Below are 19,752 nucleotides of genomic sequence, written 5' to 3' on the forward strand. Positions count from 1 at the left end.
ATGAATCAGTGGATGGAAAATCTTTCTGTAAGTCTGAATTATCAATAAAAATACATAAATCTTAAAAAATATTAATGAGGGGCCCGGTGGCGTGGCCTAGCGGCTAAGTCCTCGCCTTGAAAGCCCCGGGATCCCATATGGGCGCCGGTTCTAATCCCGGCAGCTCCACTTCCCATCCAGCTCCCTGCTTGTGGCCTGGAAAAGCAGTTGAGGACGGCCCAAGGCATTGGGACCCTGCACCCGCGTGGGAGACCCGGAAGAGGTTCTTGGCTCCTGGCATCGGATCGGCGCACATCGGCCCGTTGCGGCTCACTTGGGGAGTGAAACATTGGATGGAAGATCTTCCTCTCTCTCTCCTCCTCTCTGTATATCCTGCTTTCCAATAATAATAATAAAATCTTTAAAAAATATATTAATGATTTCTATGTTGCCTAGCTTTAGCAGATAAGAATTTTTTTTTTTTTTTTTAATTAAGAACTGGCGCCCTTATGGGATCCCAGTTCATGCAAGGTGACGACTTTAGCTACAAGGCTACTGCACCGGGCCAACAAGTTTTTTTCTGGGCCTGGCACGATAGCCTAGTGGCTAAATTCTTGCCTTGCATGTGCCTGAATCCCATATGGGCACCAATTTGTGTCCCGGCTGCTCCACTTCCCATCCAGCTCCCTGCTTGTGGCCTGGGAAAGCAGTAGAGGATGGCTTAGATCCTTGGGACCCTGCACCTGCATAGCAGACCTGGAGGAAGGCCCTGAGTCCTGGCTTTGGATAAGCTTAGCTCTGTCCATGTGGCCACTTGGGGAGTGAAACAGTGGACGAAAGGAAGTTCTTTGTTTCTCCTCTCTGAATATCTGCCTTTCCAATAAAAATAAATCTTAAAGTTTTTTTCTATTCATAATTCCTTTTTTTTTGATGCTTGAAAATGACTCAAAATAAATTCCATTGTAGCATTTTGTGTGATGGATCACCCCAAACTCTGAACCTGAGAATCTGTCATACTGTTCTAATTATTTTTAGGGGACTTGCAGCTATTGTAAATGAGTGTTAGGATTTGTCTAGTGGTTTTGGCAGGGACAACTTACATAAGGGATCTCTGAGCACAGACAATCTCATGCTAAATGTCTTGGGTTCGTAACTAGTTCAAGAGAATTGGGACGCTCTGGTGGGAGTTCCAGTGGACACAAGGGAGGAGGTCTGAAGTGTGTTTATTGCAGAAAAGCCCCGTTGGACTCTGAAGCAAACTCAATCAAGCAGAAGCTAGGACTGAGGGCTCATTCGTGGACCCCGCTGATGGTGTCTGTGCCCACACAAGTGAAAACCCCTGGAGGAACTTGGGTGGACCTTGTACCTTGGCTCATCTGGAAGGTTCGCAAGAAGGGCTCCATTCATTCCACGGGCTGGTGGATGGGAGAAATGAGTAAAGAAAGGCTTAGTGTTTTTTTTTTTTTTTTTTCTTTAACAGAGTTTACCTGTCTCTGGGCTGTTGTAGGGGACAGATAAATGTTTTGGGGAAACCAGATTCAGGTAGGGAACACAGACCCTTCTGTTTAGAGGGAGGTAGCTCGGCTGTGATTGGGGAAGAGCCTCCAGGCGCCAAGGCGTGGACACGGTAAGGGTCTCACCTCGCGCAACGTACAAGTGTCAGAAAAGCTCGTTTGCGGAAACCGGGAAGATAACTCCAGGCCCTACCTCACAACCCACTTCGCTCCTTGGCTCCTCCACGTAAAGAGCCCACTTCTCGGCCCCGCCCCGGGCTGCCTACGTCATCGCGCCGGGACGTAAATCCCTAAGGTCGCAGCGCCTGGCGCGTGTCTGACGTCATGACGTAGCGCCTAGCAACAGCGCAGGCTCCGGGTCCAGTCCGTTATGGTCGCTGCTTCTTCGGGGAGGATGAGGGGGTCGGTGCGGACGACACTGTTGACCAGACTCAGCCTGCAGGCCCCCGCGAGGCTGATGCAGCCGCTGGTCCTGGTGCTCCTGCTTGCATCCGCCCTGTCCAGTGGTAAAGAGCGGTCCTGGGAACGCAGGAGAGCCGCGGGGGAAAGGGCGTTTCCGAGGGGTGGCGGACGGCTGCGGTGTCCAGTGCGGGCAAGGTCTCTGCGATTCCGAGGAGGGGGCGTGTGGTGTGGCGTGCTGTGCTGTGAGGGGTCCAGAGGAGCAGCAGCTCGGCGGAGAGCCGCGAGGAGCCTCGTGTGTGGATGGGCGGGGAGGGAGGCATGAGAGGTGGCCACGGGGTCCGGAGCGTGTGCAGGAGTTGGGGGCGTGGGGCGCCGGGATTCCCTGGAGGGCCCGGCTTTGGGGGACGGGTGTGGTGTGCGCTGAGGGCCGAGGAAGGGTGGACGACATCTCCCATGGTGGATGTTGGGATGCCGGGCTCTCGGAGGACTGAGGAGGAAGAGGAGAGGCGTTTGGGCACGAGGGAGGTTGTGAGCCTGACTCCCCCTCGCCCCCTTTCCCTGCGTCTCCTTCATTGGGACAGCCACCCGGGGTAGTGTTTGTGCCTCCTGTGCAGGGTCTGCCCAGGGACACTCAGGGTAGGGCAGCTGGACCGGCAGTGAGGGTTTCCCTGGGGTTCCTGTCCTTGAAATAACTGCAGGTGCGTCTTTGCTTTGGGTGTTCCAAAGTCTGGGGGAAGAAATTACATAGATTTGCGTTTCCGGCTGGGGTGCTTGGACTGTGCCTTGGGGGATCTGTAGCTCTGTGAACTGATTTCAGAAACAACTGTTTCCCCATAGGAGATGATTGAGCACCTTGGGGTGGGGGCTGGGAGGCAAGCAGGGGGGAAAGTGGAATATGAAGGTGTCCTCTTGTCTTTCTGATTACTATTTGTCTGTCTGGGGAGATCCCTCTCTTCTTAATCTGTGTGTATGTGTTCCAGAGTGAGGTATGCTCTATTCAGAGTGTTTCCTAGTCGCTGGTGAACAGCAGGGAACACGCGTGGTTTTCCTGGGGGACAGCACCGTGACAATGTGGCATTTGTGCACTGGGGGTGTAATGCCGATAGTTTGTGTCAGCATGCTTGGTGGCGGAATGGTTTCCGGGAGTAATCACCTCTGTCTTGAAAAGTTCAAGTCTGGACTGTGTTGCCTTCCACATCTCTAGTAAGGGTAGAAAATGAAACAGTTACTGCGTTAGGTTCAATTAAATGTATTCTATGTAGTTTTATTAAATTTCAGTGTTCTGGAATTGTTCTTGGCAGTCTGAAAGAATTTTGCTTCTCTTTCTTTTACTTCTTTTTTTTTTTTTTAAGTCTGTAAGAACTTTTTAAGTTTTATTTATTTATTTTATTGTGATGAAGTCTACAAAAACAGAGCCTGAGTGTTTTGACTCACTGGATGGCTGCCTCCTAACCAGGTTTGTCATGCTGCCTGGCAGTGTCCACTCCCATATGTTTGCCAGCCCATCGCTATAGTACACAACTGACATTTTGACCTCAGTGCAGGTGAGAGGCCTCTCAGGGACTCTCAGTTTTTCTCTGTTTAGACACTGCCCGTCTGTTTCCTGGAGTCGTCTTATTCCACATTCCATCCACAACATGTACGTGATCTAATGTTTCTATATGCTTGCCAAATTTGATGTCATCTCTATATTTTATTGGTGTGTAGCTGTCTCGATTGTGATTTTTTGGTTGCATTTCACTGTGGCTAATGACCTTAGTATGTGCTTTTTTGTCACCTGTCTGAAATGTCATCTTCAGTGAAATGTCATTTCATGTTTTTTTCCATGTTCTCATTAGCTTGCTTACTTTTACACTTTCGAGTTTTGAGAATTCTTTATATGTATTTTTAAGAATTTAATCTTTGGGCCTGGTGGCGTGGCCTAGCGGTTAAAGTCCTCACCTTGAACAGGCTGGGATTCCATGTGGGCGCCGGTTCTAATCCTGGCAGCTCCACTTCCCATCCAGCTCCCTACTTGTGGCCTGGGAAAGCAGTCGAGGATGGCCCAAAGCCTTGGGACCCTGCACCCATGTGGGAGACCTAGAGGAAGTTCCTGACTCCTGGCTTTTGATCGGCACAGCACCGGCTGTTGTGCTCACTTGGGGAGTAAATCTTCAGATGGAAGATCTTCCGCTCTGTCTCTCCTCCTCTCTGTATATCCATCTTTCCAATAAAAATAAATAAATCTTTTAAAAAAAAGAATTTAATCTTTGTTGGGAATGGAACTCTATACTATTTTCTTACTTATAGCTTGTCTTTTTATCCTCATAGATAGATCTTTAAACAAAGCAAAAGTTTAGTTTAGAGATGTCCAGCTCATCAGTTTGAAATACTATATCTTAAATTTACAAAGCAGAGTTAGAGGTTAGAGGGATATCTTCCATCTGCTGGTTCACATCAAAATGGCTGTAATGACGGGCTGAGCCAGGCCAAAGCCACGATCCTCAGGGACCCAAGGATGGGGCTGTCCTCTGCTCCTTGAAGAGGGACATTAACAGGGAGCTGGATTGGAAGTAGAGCAGCTTGATATCAAAGCAGTGTTCGTATGAAATGCCAGCATCACAAATGGAAGATAAAACATGGTATACCACAACGCCATCGTCATTATCAGTTTCTCCTACTATCTGTGTTGCTTTTCCGGCCAAGTCTAAGGATTCTTTGCTCAGCCCTAGATTTTTCTTTTTTCTTTTTTTTTTTTTTTTAGAGTTTTAAATTTATGTATGTAACCCAGTTTTGGTTAACTTTTTTTTTTTTTAAAGATTTATTTTATTTTTATTACAAAGTCAGATATACTGAGAGGAGGAGAGACAGAGAGGAAGTGGAGCTGCTGGGATTAGAACCAGCAGCCATATGGGATCAAGGCGAGGACCTTAGCCACTAGGCCACGCTGCTGAGCCCCTGTTTTTTTTTTTTTTTTAAAGATTTTATTATTATTGGAAAGCCGGATATACAGAGAGGAAGATCTTCCATCCGATGTTTCACTCCCCAAGTGAGCCACAACGGGCCGGTACGCGCCGATCCGATGCCGGGAACCAGGAACCTCTTCCGGGTCTCCCACGCAGGTGCAGGGTCCCAAAGCTTTGGGCCGTCCTCGACTGCTTTCCCAGGCCACAAGCAGGGAGCTGGATGGGAAGTGGAGTTGCCGGGATTAGAACCGGCGCCCATATGGGATCCCGGGGCTTTCAAGGCGAGGACTTTAGCTGCTAGGCCACGCCGCCGGGCCTTTGGTTAACTTTTGTATAACTTAGGTAAATCTTAGGCTGGAGTTCAGTTAGTCTGTTAATATGAGTCTTCAGAAATCTCATAGAAAATGTGTGTCATGAAAACATGTGCATAGATTTCTAAAATTTTTGTACCCAAGTAAACTTGCCTTTTAATCACTTTTTTTTTTCATGGAACTTTTGGAGTACGTTTGTATGTGGATTTTTATTTTTATTTTTTTAAGATTTATTTATTTTATTGAAAAGTCAGATATACAGAGAGGAGGAGAGGTAGAGAGGAAGATCTTCTGTCCGATGATTCACTCCCCAAGCGGCAGCAACGGCTGAAGCTGAGCCAATCCGAAGCCAGGAGCCAGGAGCTCTTCCAGGTCTCCCACACAGGTGCAGGGTCCTTAAGTCTTTGAGCTATCCTCGACTGCTTTCCCAGGCCACAAGCAGGGAGCTGAATGGGAAGCTGGGCAGCCGGGATTAGAACCGCGCCCATATGGGATCCCGGGTGTGTGAGGCAAGGACTTTAACCACTGCGCTATCACGCTGGGCATGGATTTTTATTTTTTAATAAGATGAGGTTAGAGTAGATATGATTTTGGAAAAAAAATTATTTATTTAAATTACTCAGGGAGAGAAAAAGGGGGCAGGAAGAGATCTGTTAATTGCTTCGTTTCCTCCAAATAGCTGCAGCAGCCAGGACAAGGCTAGGCAAAGCCAGGAGCCAGGAGCTTCATCTGAGTCTTTCACATGGGGCAGGAACTTGCTGTGTCATCTGGTGCTTCCCAGATGTGTTAGTAGGGAGCTGGACTGCGAGCAGGTAGCGGAACCCGGTGGGATTGGTGCTCTCATATGAGTTGTGTGTGTCGCAAGTAGTGGCTTAACTTGTGTCACAAGACTGTCCCCAAACCAGGCTTGGATTCATGGAATATGTCTGTTTTTCATACTATAGAACTGTTAATGTATTTCTGGTTTGTATTTGCTAATAATTCATTGAGGATTTTTAGCACTTGTAAACATAGGAGATATTGATGCATAGAATTTCTATAGAGTCCTTGATTTGGGTATTAGAGTAATAATTATAATAACTTCTTAGAGTGAATTGGAAGGGGTTCCCCTTTTTTGGAAAAATTTATTTATTTTTATAGGAAAGGCAGATCTACAGAGAGGAGGAAAGACAGAGAGGAAGATCTCCTGTCTGATGGTTCACTCCCCAAGTGACCGCAACAGCTGGAGCTGAGCCAGTCTAAAACCAGGAGCCAGGAGCTTCTTCCGGGTCTCCCACGCGGGTACAGGGTCCCAAGGCTTTGGGCCGTCCTCAACTGCTTTCCCAGGCCTCAAGCAGGGAGCTGGATGGGAAGTGGAGCTACCAGGGTTAGAACCGGCGACCATATGGGATCCCGGCGCGTTCAAGGCGAGGACTTTAACCACTATGCTATTGCTCTGGGCCTGATTTCTTTCTTTTTTATTCTCTGGGAAATAGTGTGTAGAATTGGTATTCTTACTTACACATTTGATAAAATTCTCCAGTGAGACCATATTAGCTTAGAGATTTATTTCTTGGGGTTTTTTCCTGGGAGTTCAATTCTCTTAATAGTTAATGTGGCTATTCAGTGATTTATTTCATATTGTGCGAGTCTAGCTGAGAGTGACAGGAAGGGAATTGATGGTGAATTGAATGAAGAATTATAATAGTGGGACAGAGTTGAATCTGGGTAGAGAGGAGCGTATATTGGTCAGGATTTAGTGAGGATAATGATGGGTGAAAAGATGGCAGGACTGATGGACTGAGAATCCCAGGTGAAGAATTGGAAGGCCAAGTGTGTCAGCAAGCAAGATGCATGAAGTGGGATAACAGATTATGACGGATTATTATTATTATAATGGATTATGACCGTGGGAGTCAGAGACTGTGGTAAGGGGTCCTGCTCATTCATCAGAGGAGACAGGGTCAGGATTTGCAAGTATGATGGGAATACTCTCCTTCAACACAGAACTCTAGAACTAGGAGCTATAACTGTTAGGAAGTAGAGCTGTGATTCTGGAGTTGGTAGAAGAAAGTGAATGACAACTAAAGGTAGAGAAAGGTTGAAGCATTGAGGGGGATGAATGAGAGAATATTCTGAAAGGGACAGTGAGAAGGACAGCTCTCTCCCAGACGTAGTGTTGCAAAATGAGAGAAAAGGGCCCGGCGTGCTAGCCTAGTGGCTAAGGTCCTCACTTTAAATGTGCTAGGATCTCATATAGGCACCGATTCTAATCCTGGCGGTCCAACTTCCCATCCAGTTCCCTGCTTGTGGCCTGGGAAAGCAGTCAGGGACAACCCAAAGCCTTGGGACCCTGCACCCATGTGGGAGGGAGACCTGGAGGAAGCTCCTGGTTCCTGGCTTTTGATTGGTGCAGCTCCGGCCATTGTGGCCACTTGGGGAGTGAACCATTGGACAGACGATCTTCCTGTCTGTCTCTCCTGCTCTCTGTAGATCTGACTTTTCAATAAAAAATAAACAAATCTTTAAAAAAAAAAGGAGAGAAAGAACTGCTGGGGAAGTGTGCCATTAAGGGATGTCAGGTTTCCCTTTGGAAGGTGAAAGGGGAAGAAGGGGTGTTTGCTGCTGACTGCTAATTGTGGAGTTTCTTTAGAGTCATTTCCACCAGCTTTACATTTACATTACATTTTATGCCAAAAGTCAAATGGAGAGAATCATTTTTTTTAAAAATGTTTTAGATGTTTTAAATGGGATCCTGGTGTATGCAAGGTGAGGACTCTAGCCACTAGGGTACTGTGCTGGGCCTTTTTTTTTTTTTTTTTTAAGATTTATTCTGTTTTTATTGTAAAGTCAGATACGCAGAGAGAAGGAGAGACAGAGAGGAAGATCTTCCATCCGAAGATTCACCCCCCAAGTGACCACGACAGCTAGTGCTGCACCGATCTGAATCTAGGAGCCAGGAACTTCCTCTAGGTCTCCCATGCGGGTGCAGGGTCCCAAGGGTTTGGGCCGTCCTCGACTGCTCTCCCAGGCCACAAGCAGGGAGCTGGATGGGAAGTGGAGCTGCCGGGGCTAGAACCGGCGCCCGTATGGGATCCCGGTGCTTTCAAGGCAAGGACTTTAGCCTCTAGGCCACCCCGCTGGGCCCTCCCCCTTTTTTTTTGGTTAATTTTCAGAGAAGATTTGTTTATTTGAAAGGCAGGGTTACAGAAAAAGAGGAGGAGACTGAGAGAGTTCCATCTACGGGTTCAGTCCCCAAATGACCACAGCAGCGGAGCTGGGCTTGCCTGAATCCAGGAGACAGGAGCTGTTTCCAGGTCTCCCGTGTGAGTGCACGGGCCCCAGGACTTGGGCCATCTGCCACTGTTTTCCTACGTGCATTAGTGGGGAACTAGATTGAATATGGAACAGCCAGGACCTGACTGGTACCTGTTGGGCTGCCAGCACTGTAAGTTGCAGCTTTACCCAACAGCAGTGGCCTGAGAGCAGTTCTTTTAAAAGTCAAGGTTAAAAAAAAAAAGTCAAGGTTGGTTAGTTGGTTCAAAATTATTTTAATTTTTATTTTAAATGTCTTTTCCTTTACCTTGGGAGGAAACCCAGTGTATCATAGAAATAGAAATTTTTGAACTCCTGAATTACAACTAGGTTGAAGTGATATGTGTAAGAATTCTTTCCAGGGCCCGGCGGCGTGGCCTAGTGGCTGAAGTCCTCGCCTTGAACGCACCGGGATCCCATATGGGCGCCGGTTCTAGTCCCGGTAGCTCCGCTTCCCATCCAGCTCCCTGCTTGTGGCCTGGGAAAGCAGTTGAGGACGGCCCAATGCATTGGGACCCTGTACCCGTGTGGGAGACCAGGAAGAGGTTCCTGGTTCCCGGCTTCGGATCGGCACGCGCCGGCCCGTTGCGGCTCGCTTGGGGAGTGAATCATCGGACGGAAGATCTTCCTCTCTGTCTCTCCTCCTCTCTGTATATCTGACTTTGTAATAAACTGAATAAATCTTTAAAAAAAAAAAAAAGAATTCTTTCCAGAAGTTCTCATTAAGAATTTTCTGCTATATAAACATCATCACTAATAAAGTAACTAAAATAAGATTTCTGGGGCCTAACATGATGGCTCAATTGGCTAGTCCTCCCCCTTCAAGTCTTGGGATCCTGTAGGGGTGCCGGTTCATGTCCCAGCTGTCCGCTTCCCATCCAGCTCCCAGGGAAGGTAGTGGAGGACAGCCCAAAGCCTTGGGACCCGACATGCGCGTGGGAGACCCAGAAGAAGCTATTGGCTCCTGGCTTGAGATCAGTTTCAGCCTCGGCTTTTGGACCACTTGGGCAGTGAACCAGCGGATAAAAAGGATCCTGCTCTTTGTCTCTCCTCCTCCCTGTAAATCTGCCTTCCTAATAAATAACCTTCAAAAAAAAAAAAGTTTTTTTTTTTTCTGAGTAGTAGACTCAGTGAAGAAAAACTCATTGTTTTTCTTCTAGTTTTAAGATTTCAGTAAGCTGAACTACTGAACATGTTTTGGCAGAGTTTTAGTAATTTGCAAAATTACTTTCTCTGGAAGACTATTTAGTCCAACTGAAGCCAACTATTTTTTTTTTTTTTTTTTTTTTTGGTATTAGATGTTGACTGGAACCCACAGACTGGAGTGTCTGTCAGGAGAGTACCTTTGTGTGCACTGCACTATTTAGCCCTTGAGTTTGATCAGTTCGGAATTGCCTCCATGAGGGTATTGATCCCAAGGACGGAGTGTTGCTCGTTTGGCGTCACAGATGTCCTTGACGGGCTTCAACAGTGGCTTCAGTGACGGCCTGGAAGCCTTGTGCAGTTTAGCAGGCAGGCGCCTCTCCAGCATCTTCCTATGTTTATTCTCCTTGGTTTCTAGAACTTTCCATGGAGGCAGTTTTACCTTTACTAAGCTTTGCTGAGTAAGTGATAGCAAAGGGAAGTGAGAACGCGTGTCTGTGTGTGTGTGTGTGTGTGTGTGTGTGTGAGAGAGAGAGAGAGAGAGAGAGAGAGAGAGAGAGAATATATTTCATTTCCCCTCCCTTCCTCGATTGCCTTTCACAGTCCTTAAAGTAGTCTCATTGTCACTGAGCTTCCAAGTTTCGGTTCTGATTCTTGTCCTTTTTGGGGGGGTGGGGGGAAAGAAGGCTTCCAGTTTAACAATCACCTGGAAATGCTCTCTGCAGCCTTCTTGTAGTTTCCCTTGAATTTGCTGTATTATTTATTTTAAAAGTATTTAGTTCCAAATTCTGTGTGCTTTTTTGAGCTACTGGGGCTGGGATCAGCCTCCGGCCTGTGTGGTGGGGTGGGGTGAAGTCTGGGCAGGGCTGACCGCAGTCCGCTGGTGGGCAGGGCTGTGTGTGGACTTGGGCACTGTGACTTGCAGCCAGACACCTTCCCGTTTCATGGGTTTCAGGCTGTGAAACACAGTTCAGTCTTTATGCCACTGAAGTTGTTCCTGGCAGTATTGTCTGGTGAATAATTGACTGAGAACACTGTAACTTCTGGCCGTAGAGACTTAGTAACGAGTTCTCCAGAGAGGTGTACAGAATTTTGGCGGAGGGAAAAGTGTTTGGTGAAAGTTTAGGTAAATGGGCTTTTAGCTGGGACCTCAGTGTATTCTGTGTCGATTTATTTCAGTTGTGTCACAGAGCCTCGCTGATCTCGACTCAGATACTTCTCAGAATTTGCCTGCTTCCCCTGGGAACCAAAGCCACTCCGTGTCCCACTTGAATACCACCATGCTGCCATCCATGCCAAGTGCCAAGAGCAGAGGGGCCTCTGCCACCCCCCAGGCCTCCCCCACCACTTGCCCGCCCCGGGAGGAGCCTGAGAGCCACGGAGATCCCAGCATGGAGGAGGAGGATCTGCTCACGCTCAACAGTTCTCCGCCCACTGCCAGGGACTCTCCAGATGCCGGCGAGTACGGAGAGCCGGACTATGACTGGACCGCCAACCCCCGGGAGGCCGAGGCCGAGCCTGAGCCGGAGGAGAACTTAGACGAGAACAGGGGTTACATGGAAATTGAACACTCAGTGAAATCTTTTAAGACCCCATCCTCAAATATGGGAGAAGAAGATAGCCATTTCTTTTTCCATCTTATTATTTTTGCTTTTTGTGTCGCTGTTGTTTATGTTACATATCACAACAAGAGAAAGGTAAGTTTGGGGTCTTTTAGTCCCTCCACTTGTCCTTTAATTGTCTCAGTCATTTTTAAAACCATGAATATTTGTAGAGGTGGTCTTGTGGTGTAGTGGGTAAAACTGCTACCTGCAATACCAACATCCCATACGGGTGCCAGTTTGAGTCCTGGTTGCTCCACATTTGACCCAGCTAACGTGTGGACAGTCAGCAGAAAATGGCCTACGTGCTTGGGCCCCTGTACCCATATGAGAGACCCTGGCTTTCTCATGCCCAGCCCTGGCTGTTGCTGCCATCTGGGGAGTGATCCCTGAGAGCCAGAAACTTATTCCAGGTCTTGACATGAACCTTCACTTGCTGCTTCCTGGCTGTGCACCCTAGGAAGGTGGGGTTGGGAGTGGGTGCAGGTACTCCAATAGAATGTGCAGGCATAGCTACTAGGCAGAGGCATACCCTCAGTCACGCTTTTATTCAGGATTTTTCCATTTTTATCCAGAGAGAAGGAGAGACAGAAAGATCTTCTATCCGCTGGTTCACTCCCCAAGTAATCTGAAGCCAGGAACCAGGAGCTTCTTCTGGGTCTCTTATGCAGGTGCAGGGTCCCAAGGCTTTGGACCGTCCTTGACTGCTTTCCCAGGCCACAAGCAGGAAGCTGGATGGGAAGTGGAGCAGCTGGGACATGAACCAGTGCTTGCCAAGGGAAGGTTAGCTAGTAGAGCCATCATGCTGGGCCCTATATACACATCTGAAAAATAATCAAATTATTGATCTTTAAATAAATTTTATCCCATAGAATTTTGAATTATGCTTTTTGCCTAACAAATCATGGGCAATTTCTATATCATTAATATCGTTACTATTAATATCATTAATATTTTTTAAGTACATGATTGGATAATTGCATGGTTGATTTGACAGTTTTCCTTTTGGCCTTTGCAATGGTTTCTGAGTTTTGGTTTGGAAGTGGTTTTGTGAGGAGCATTTCCATGCTGGAGTTGGTTTGTGGGATTCTGTGCGACAGAGCAGCCATCAGTGTGTCACTGAGTGTGACTGGAGTGCCTAGGCCCAGACCTTTCACTCTGATTAAAGTAGATAGCATCATTTGTATTGGTAAGTTTTCTTTTTATTGGAAAGGCAGATTTACAGAGAGAGGAGAGTCAGAGACACATCTTTTTTTTTTTTAAGATTTATTTATTTTTATTGGAAAGATGGATATACAGAGAAGAGGAGAAACAGAGAGGAAGATCTTCTGTCCGATGTTTACTCCCCAAGTGACTGCAACAGCTGGAGCACTGCCAATCTGAAGTCAGGAGCCAGGAGCTCTTCCGGGTCTCCCATGCGGGTGCAGGGTCCCTAAGCTTTCGGCCATTCTTGACTATTTCTCGACTGTGGCCGTTTTCCAGGCCACAGGCAGGGAGCTGGATGGGAAGTGGGGCCTCCGAGATTAGAACCAGCGCCCATATGGGATCCCAGCGCGTGCAAGGCGAGGACTTTAGCCTCTATGCTATCGTGCCAGGCTCAGAGACACATCTTCCATCCACTGGCTCACTCCCCAAGTGGCCACAGTGGCTGAAGATGAGCCTAAACTAGAATCCAGGAGCTTCTCCTGGGTCTCCTATGTGTGTGCTGGGGTTTGAGGTCTTGGGCCATTCTTTTTGCCTTTCCAGGCCATAAGCAGAGAGCTATATGGGAAGTAGAGCAGCTGAGACTTGAACTGGTGCCCAGATGGAATGCCAGTGCCAGAGTTGGAGGATTAGCTTGCTATGCTACTGTGCTGGCCCCATCACAATTTATTTTTAATACTTAGTGGTCAAGTGATCTCAGCTCTTGACTGTATTGCAATGTGCTTTGGAATTCCCAACAAGCTGTCTGCCTTCCTATTTTGGGGCCTTGGTTTTCTTACATGAAAAATGGCAAAACTGGGCCACATCATTTCCTTCTTTGATAATCAGTGTGTGTAATAATTGAGAATGGCAAACCAGCCAACAGTTCTGGGTACTGATCTGTCACAGGCTTTGGTAGTGTCAATAGCAGGGTTGTGAATGTGAGACTTTGTCCCAATGTTAATACCCAAGGGACTTATTACGCAAGTAGGTTCCTGGGCTCTGTCTCATGCTGCTAAGAAACTTAGTCTCTGAAGAGAGCTCCCAGGACCCTGAGCCGTTAGTAAGCACCCTGCAGCCTGACATCTGGGACGCACTGTCTCACCTTGTGCACAGGGTGGGAAGTAAACTAACCCTTTGATTTTTGTTTGTGGGAACCTTAGAGAAAGCAGTTTTGCTTGTCGTACAAGCTTTTACCGTAGTGTCTGTTTTCTCTTGTGTGTGTCTAAGGAGTCTTGTTTTCTTGCAGCTTTCCCTTCTGGTTCAGAGCAGGAGGTGGCGCGATGGCCTCTGTTCTAAAACAGTGGGCTACCATCGTCTGGACCAGAACGTGAATGAGGCCATGCCGTCGCTCAAGATCACCAATGATTACATTTATTAAAGCGTTGTGATTTGTTTGCTTGTTATATAATTTTATTTGCTCAACTTTTTTTTAATATGATATTGTGCAGATGTTTGCCGTAGGAATTGGTACTTGCTGAGAAGTGGATCTCTCTTTTTGCCTTGGTGCTTTGAAAATTAAATGTCACAAATGAGGGGTATATTATGTTTTTGTTTTCCTCGCCTGAGCTGAGTTCAATCAGGTGTTCAAAATGTGAGTTGAACATTCCCTTATATTTATGGTGTTTTGTTGTTTTAGATTTATTGTACTTTTTCTAGAAGCAGTGCTACTTTCACAAGATCCTGATTTTTTAATCTAAGTCTAACAGACCTGGTACTGCTAATACAGGCTCACTCTGGCATTTACATACTAATTTTTAAATGCACATTTCCGTATGATTCCAAACTAATGGATTTAGGACATCTGTGATAACATGTCTAGAAATCCCGGCAGTAATGATTCTGCAATTTGCAGTGTAGTTAGTTTTCCTTAGATACCAGTTTTTGGTTTGAATTGCTGAATTGAAGTTAGAGACAGACGCTGTGGTACAAGATGCAGTACACGCACGGTGACCGTGTGGGTTCCTCCTTGGTTGCAGGCAGTGGGCGGAGACTGCTGTAGCTATCAGATGTGTTCACTGGGTGACTGCAGGAACTGCAGTAAACCCCAGGGGCTGCTGTCACGCAAATACTGTTGCATTCAGGTCTTTGAAATTAAAGTAATACTTGAATAAAGTTGTTTGTATAGATAAAGGATAAATATGTACAACGACCTTCCCCCAATTCTTGCTTTATTTTTCTTTTCAACAGCAGCTGGGAATTATTTACTATGTTTTAGCCTTTTTATGAAAAAAGAAAAAGTTGATCAACATGTAAATATCTGATTTGAACCACACCTGACTCACAGGTGTCTCTAGAACTTTCCAGAAAATGTAATCCCAGTGTCCATTCAACAGGGCCCAGTGAGCTGGTGGACGTGCACTTCACGTGCCGGTGAGAGCAGCAGGGGGTCCATCCTTTGTTCGGGCGGAATGGAAATACCCCTCAACTGTTTTATTGCAGTCATTTTTTCATATCTGAAATTGTATTATTTCATATTTTGAATAAGATTTAAAAAAATAAATGGCAAAGGTATAAACCCATGACCTTGTTAGTGTGTCTCACTTCAGGGATGGTGTCAGGTGGTAACGGGTTGCTGATCTGGGAGGAGCCACTTGTGCGACCACGGCTGTTGCTCCTGGAAGGGGCCAGAGGGTGTTGAGAATGGGCAGGGTTAGCAGGCTCTCTGTGGTCTGAGCACCTGCTGTCAGGGATACACGCTTCTTCGCCCTGAAGGTCCTCTTCCTCCGTGAACCTGGGCAGCTTGGTCCTTCCTAGTGCTGCATTCTTTCCTGTCCAGATTCCAGCAGCCTCTGATGAGCGAGGCTTTGGCTCTTGCATTGATTAAAAATGCTGTTGGGGTATGGCTAGGCATGGGACTGCCCTTACTCCTGTGTGGTGGTGTCTGCCCCCTTCTCCCGGACTTGCTCCCCAGATGACAGGAGCTCCGCAGCCAGCGTCGGCTCTGATGCCATCCCAGGCTATCCTCTGGCTCCCAACTGCCCATCTTATGAGGTTGACAGAAGTGGGCACTAAGGATTCGTGCCACCAGGCAGGTGTGTCTAGTCTAGGGTTTATTCATGTGAGGTGTGGCCTGATGAGGTGGGCACGAGCCCTTGTGTAGGGTGTGTGTAGTGTGCCTGCCCCATAAGCTTGGGTGATTGAGTAAAGCTATTTCTGTTTAATATTTCTTTTTGAGTATAGCTTTCTCTGCATCCCATAGCATAAGTCTCTTATGAGGCCATTTTCATTCTTAAGTATTTTCTAATTTCCCTTGTGATTTTTTCCCCATTAGCCATTTGGATAAGATTGTTTTGTTTACTTTTTACACATGAAATTTCCAGTTTCTCTTTTCATTTCTAATTTAATTCTATTGTGGTTGGGGAAGCTATTTTGTAAGATTTAAATTTATGAAAATACACTGAGATCTCTTCATGTTGTAACCTGTGGTCTATCCTGGAGAATGTCCCATGTATGTCTGACATGATTGCATATAGGGTGTTTGATACAGGTTTGTCAATATGACTGCTTTGTAGCACTGGTCAGGTCCATTTTTCCTGGATAATCTCTGGTTATTTTATCCATCCTTCAAGTGGTATGGATGGATAGAGAGAGGGGCAGAGGAGGAGTGGAGAGGATGGATGGATGGATAGAGTGGGCCGGACGGAGGAATAGAGTCGATGGAGAGTTGGATAGAGAGGGAGGGACGGAGGAGTAGAGAGGATGGAGTGATGGGTAGAGAGCGAGGGGAGGAGCAGTAGAGAGGCTGGAGGGATGGATAGAGAGGGTGAGACAGAACAGTAGAGAGGATGGAGGGATGGATGGGGGGGCGGAGGAGTAGAGTCAATGGAGGGATGGATAGAGAGGGTGGGATGGAGGAGTAGAGTAGATGGCGGGATGGATATAATCAAATCTAAACTAGTCCAATCTAATCTAGACTAATCTCATCTAAAACAATCTAATATAATCTAATGTAATCTAATATAATCCGATTTAATGTAATGCAATCTAATCTAATCCAATCTAATTCAGTCTAACGCAATCTGATCCAACCTAATCTAATCTAATCTGATCTAATCTAATCTAATATAATCCAAATTAATGTAATCCAATCTAATGCAACCCAATCCAATCTAATTCAGTCTAATGTAATCAGATCCAATCTGATCCAATCAGTGGACTGGATTACATTAGATCAGATTATATTTGATTGGATTAGATTAGTGTGGACTGGATTATGTCAAATCGGATTATATTAGATTGGATTAGATTACAGTCTGAGCCGGTTTGATCCTGTCTGATCCGGTCTGAACCACTTTGAACCGGTCTGCACTGGTTTGATCCGGTCCGGACTTGATTGATTCGGATCAAGTCCCTCTAATGGGATTGAGTCCTTCTGATGGGATTAAATCTCTTTGATGGGATCACATCTCTCTGATCGGGCTAAGTTTCTCTGATGAGATTACGTTTTCTGATGGGATCGAGGCTTTCTTTTTTTTTTTTATTTTATTGTTGACAATCTTTACATAGTTAATTGCGGTTAAAAAAAAAGGTTCAGGAGGTATAGGGAAGTGGGTAATACTATTATGTCCATATTGTTTCCATCATGTATCTGAGGTAAAGGGGATATTGAGGGAGAAGCCCCACCCGGTTTCCCGCCCACCCCAAGTCCCGGATGTGGGGCATGCTCTGAGATATTTGCTCAAGTGGTTTTAATAGTTCTCCAGTTATGAATCGCTGCCAGTTTCGCTCGATGAGGTCATCCACTGATTGATATGGTCCATCATAAAGTCTCCGTTTGCCCCATATTTCGCTGCCAACATATAGCTGAGATGAATGTTTGACCTGTCCTGTCTTCTGTCTTTTCTTGATTAGAGTTCTGAGTCCAGCAGTTTGATTGGGGAGATCTCCAAAGAAACCTTGAGGTATTGCCAGACCAGATTCTTGTATGTTCTAGCAAGCACAGGGCCCGGCACAGTCCATCACCCCGATCAGCTGGTGGTTGCAATTGCTGGGTTGGTTCTATTTTCAGTCCCGAGTTGCACTGGAACCAATGGGTGTTGCAGTCCAGTCTGGTTCTGCCCAGCACATACTCGGCCCTTACATCAACCAGTGGGAGCTGCAGCCTAGTTGGGGCAACCCACAATAACCCCCACCAGGCCCGCCCCCTACCCTGGTTTGCCAGTATGTATAGCAGACTAGTCCAGTCTGTCCCACATCCCATTTGGCTCTTGTACTTGTCAGTGGGTATTAAAGCTTAGTTCCATCTAACCAACTCAACCATCCAGCCCTCACGGATGTTGTTGAGTGCCTCTCTGTCTAGCCACCCCAGCCCCCGTCCTAGTTTTCATGCCCTCCCGCGGGACTAGTGACCCAGGAAGGGAGAACCCACTTTTTCCCTCCCAGGTCTCTCTCAGTCCCGGTTTATGCACTTTAGGTGGTTCTGATGAGTTAGAACAGAAGAACATGAGGTGCTTTGGTCAAGAATGTAGCTCATGATTTTTAATTTAGATGATCAATGACAAGCTTTGGGCTGAGTTGCTTTTTGTCTCAGGAAAGGCAGTATCTTTCTTCTCATTTCCAGAAAGGTTTCTCTGATGTAAAAATGCCATAATATATGCAGAAAATTCTAATATATATATATATGTAAAGATTTTGTTCATACAATAGTGGATATATACACACATATGTGTATAAATATATGTAATGCATATATAAATAAATGAAATCTATTATGTATACAGTACACACACGCATATATACATAACATACCTATACATATATATACACACATACATGCACATGGTTGGAGCCTGACCTTTTCAAAGGTCCCCTGAGCTTCTTTGCCACTGAAAGTCATTCAGCCATGGGCCGGACTTGAGGCCATGGGCCTATAAGCAGAAAACCACATGTTGCAACCCAGGGGTCACACAAGGGATGCCTTTCAGTCAGGAGCAAAGTGGCTGTGCCAAGCGCAACACCAGCACCGGGAGGTCACTCAGAGGCCCTGTGTGCTGGGAAAGGAATGCAGGGAGCAGAGGCAGCCCACTCATTCAGCAGTCTGCAGGGAGCAGGGCCTCCCGTGAGGGTAAGATACATGGAGCACGCAAGGCTCCAAAGAAAACAGCCAGGGAGGTGATGGGCTCACCTTTCCCACATGCGGAGAACAGAACTTACAGACAAGGCTGGTCTGTGTCTCAGACAGGAAGCCAGAAGTCCTGCTTTGAGGAGCCCCTTGGCTTTGCCCAAGTCCAATCCTGGTGGAGCATCCATAGCACGAGACATGAGAACATTATTTCTTCCTCCTTTTCCAGCCCCAAAGACTTCTTTTCTGGCCCTGTTGCCCTGAATCCCCAGGGCTGTTGGGGAATGTGTGTGGCTGGTAGATAGGTTCTGTTTGGGGGGTCCTGAGCCTCCTGCAGCTGCAGGGAAACTGTTGGCCAGGGTGAGCATTTTGGTGTGAAGGTCTGTTTGTGTTGTGGGTAGTGTGTCCACACTCCATCCACTCTTCTCTGGCAGTGGAGTTTCTGGAGAAGGGAGGTCTGATGGCAGGACCCTGTGCGGGGACCATGCCCTGTCCTGGTTTTCCCATGCTTTCTCCCTGTCAGGGTATGCATCTCTGTTCTGCCTCTTCCCTCTCCCCACTGCACGGTGGTGATGTACGCAGTAGCAGCCTCCTCCCATGGGCAGGCTCAGCTTTCTAGGGAGACACAGGTTCCCTGCCCCCCTGTGCCACCCTGAGAGAAAGAATGGCTGATGTGATGGCCCAAATGAATTCTGATAGAAACTTAAGAATTTAAAAATAGAACAGAAACTGGTGCTGTGGTACAATGGGTTAAGCCACCAGCTGCCACACTGGCACCCCTCAGGAGTACCAGTTTGAGTCCTGGCCACTGCACTTCAGATCTAGCACCCTGCTAATGTGCCTGAGAAAGCAGTGTAAGGTAGTCCTAGTGCGTGAGCGTCTGCCGCCCATATGGGAAACCTGGATGGAGCTCTGGGTTCTGGCATGGCCCAGCCCTGACTATTGCAACCATTTGGGTGGTAAGCCAGCAGATGGAAGCTTTCTTTCTGTGTCTCTGTCCTCTCTCTTTGTAACTCTGCCTTTTAAGTACACAAATCAACGTTTAAAGGAAAACCCGTTCGGTGTGGTATATGTGCCTGGAAGTGGGTGCCTACATGGAAATTGGCGGAGCTGTGGCTGGGTGGGATTGCTGACTGGGAGGCTGTGTGGGTCCTGGAAGGCAGAGAGGCCTCATCTGCCAGCAAGGGGAAGTGTTAGAAATCAGAGCCCAGGCCTCTCTGGGGTGGGTGCCAGGCCCCTGGTTTGCTCAGCCATGCAGGTGTGCAGTGAAGGCCACACTGTCCCATTCATCTGCCTGGCACCTGGAACAAGGGATCC

General features: G+C 46.9%; 1 protein-coding gene across 2 annotated transcripts; it reads left to right on the forward strand.

Moving 5' to 3' along the window:
- The first annotated feature begins 1,813 nt into the window (after window positions 1-1,813).
- Window positions 1,814-13,773, forward strand: C19H5orf15 (chromosome 19 C5orf15 homolog). 2 transcript variants are annotated; one of them, XM_058677569.1, is made up of 3 exons: window positions 1,814-1,999; window positions 10,768-11,285; window positions 13,621-13,773. In XM_058677569.1, exons 1-3 carry the CDS (start codon window positions 1,864-1,866, stop codon window positions 13,750-13,752), a joined length of 786 nt encoding a protein of 261 aa, XP_058533552.1. In that variant the 5' UTR covers window positions 1,814-1,863; the 3' UTR covers window positions 13,753-13,773. The 2 variants fall into 2 exon arrangements, with proteins under 2 accessions (XP_058533552.1, XP_058533553.1); XM_058677570.1 differs by lacking the exon at window positions 1,814-1,999 and adding an exon at window positions 4,883-4,923.
- Window positions 13,774-19,752: the final 5,979 nt, after the last annotated feature.

The sequence above is a fragment of the Ochotona princeps genome, chromosome 19 (genome assembly GCF_030435755.1).
Source record: "Ochotona princeps isolate mOchPri1 chromosome 19, mOchPri1.hap1, whole genome shotgun sequence".
In the NCBI taxonomy this organism is placed as follows: domain Eukaryota; kingdom Metazoa; phylum Chordata; class Mammalia; order Lagomorpha; family Ochotonidae; genus Ochotona; species Ochotona princeps.

Excerpts from the sequence above, each read along its gene's own strand:
- C19H5orf15 (XM_058677569.1), top strand. The coding sequence starts at position 1,864 with ATGGTCGCTGCTTCTTCGGGGAGGATGAGGGGGTCGGTGCGGACGACA. Across the intron at positions 2,000-10,767 it reads TGCATCCGCCCTGTCCAGTG|TTGTGTCACAGAGCCTCGCT; the intron begins GTAAAGAGCGGT and ends GATTTATTTCAG. Across the intron at positions 11,286-13,620 it reads CATATCACAACAAGAGAAAG|CTTTCCCTTCTGGTTCAGAG; the intron begins GTAAGTTTGGGG and ends GTTTTCTTGCAG.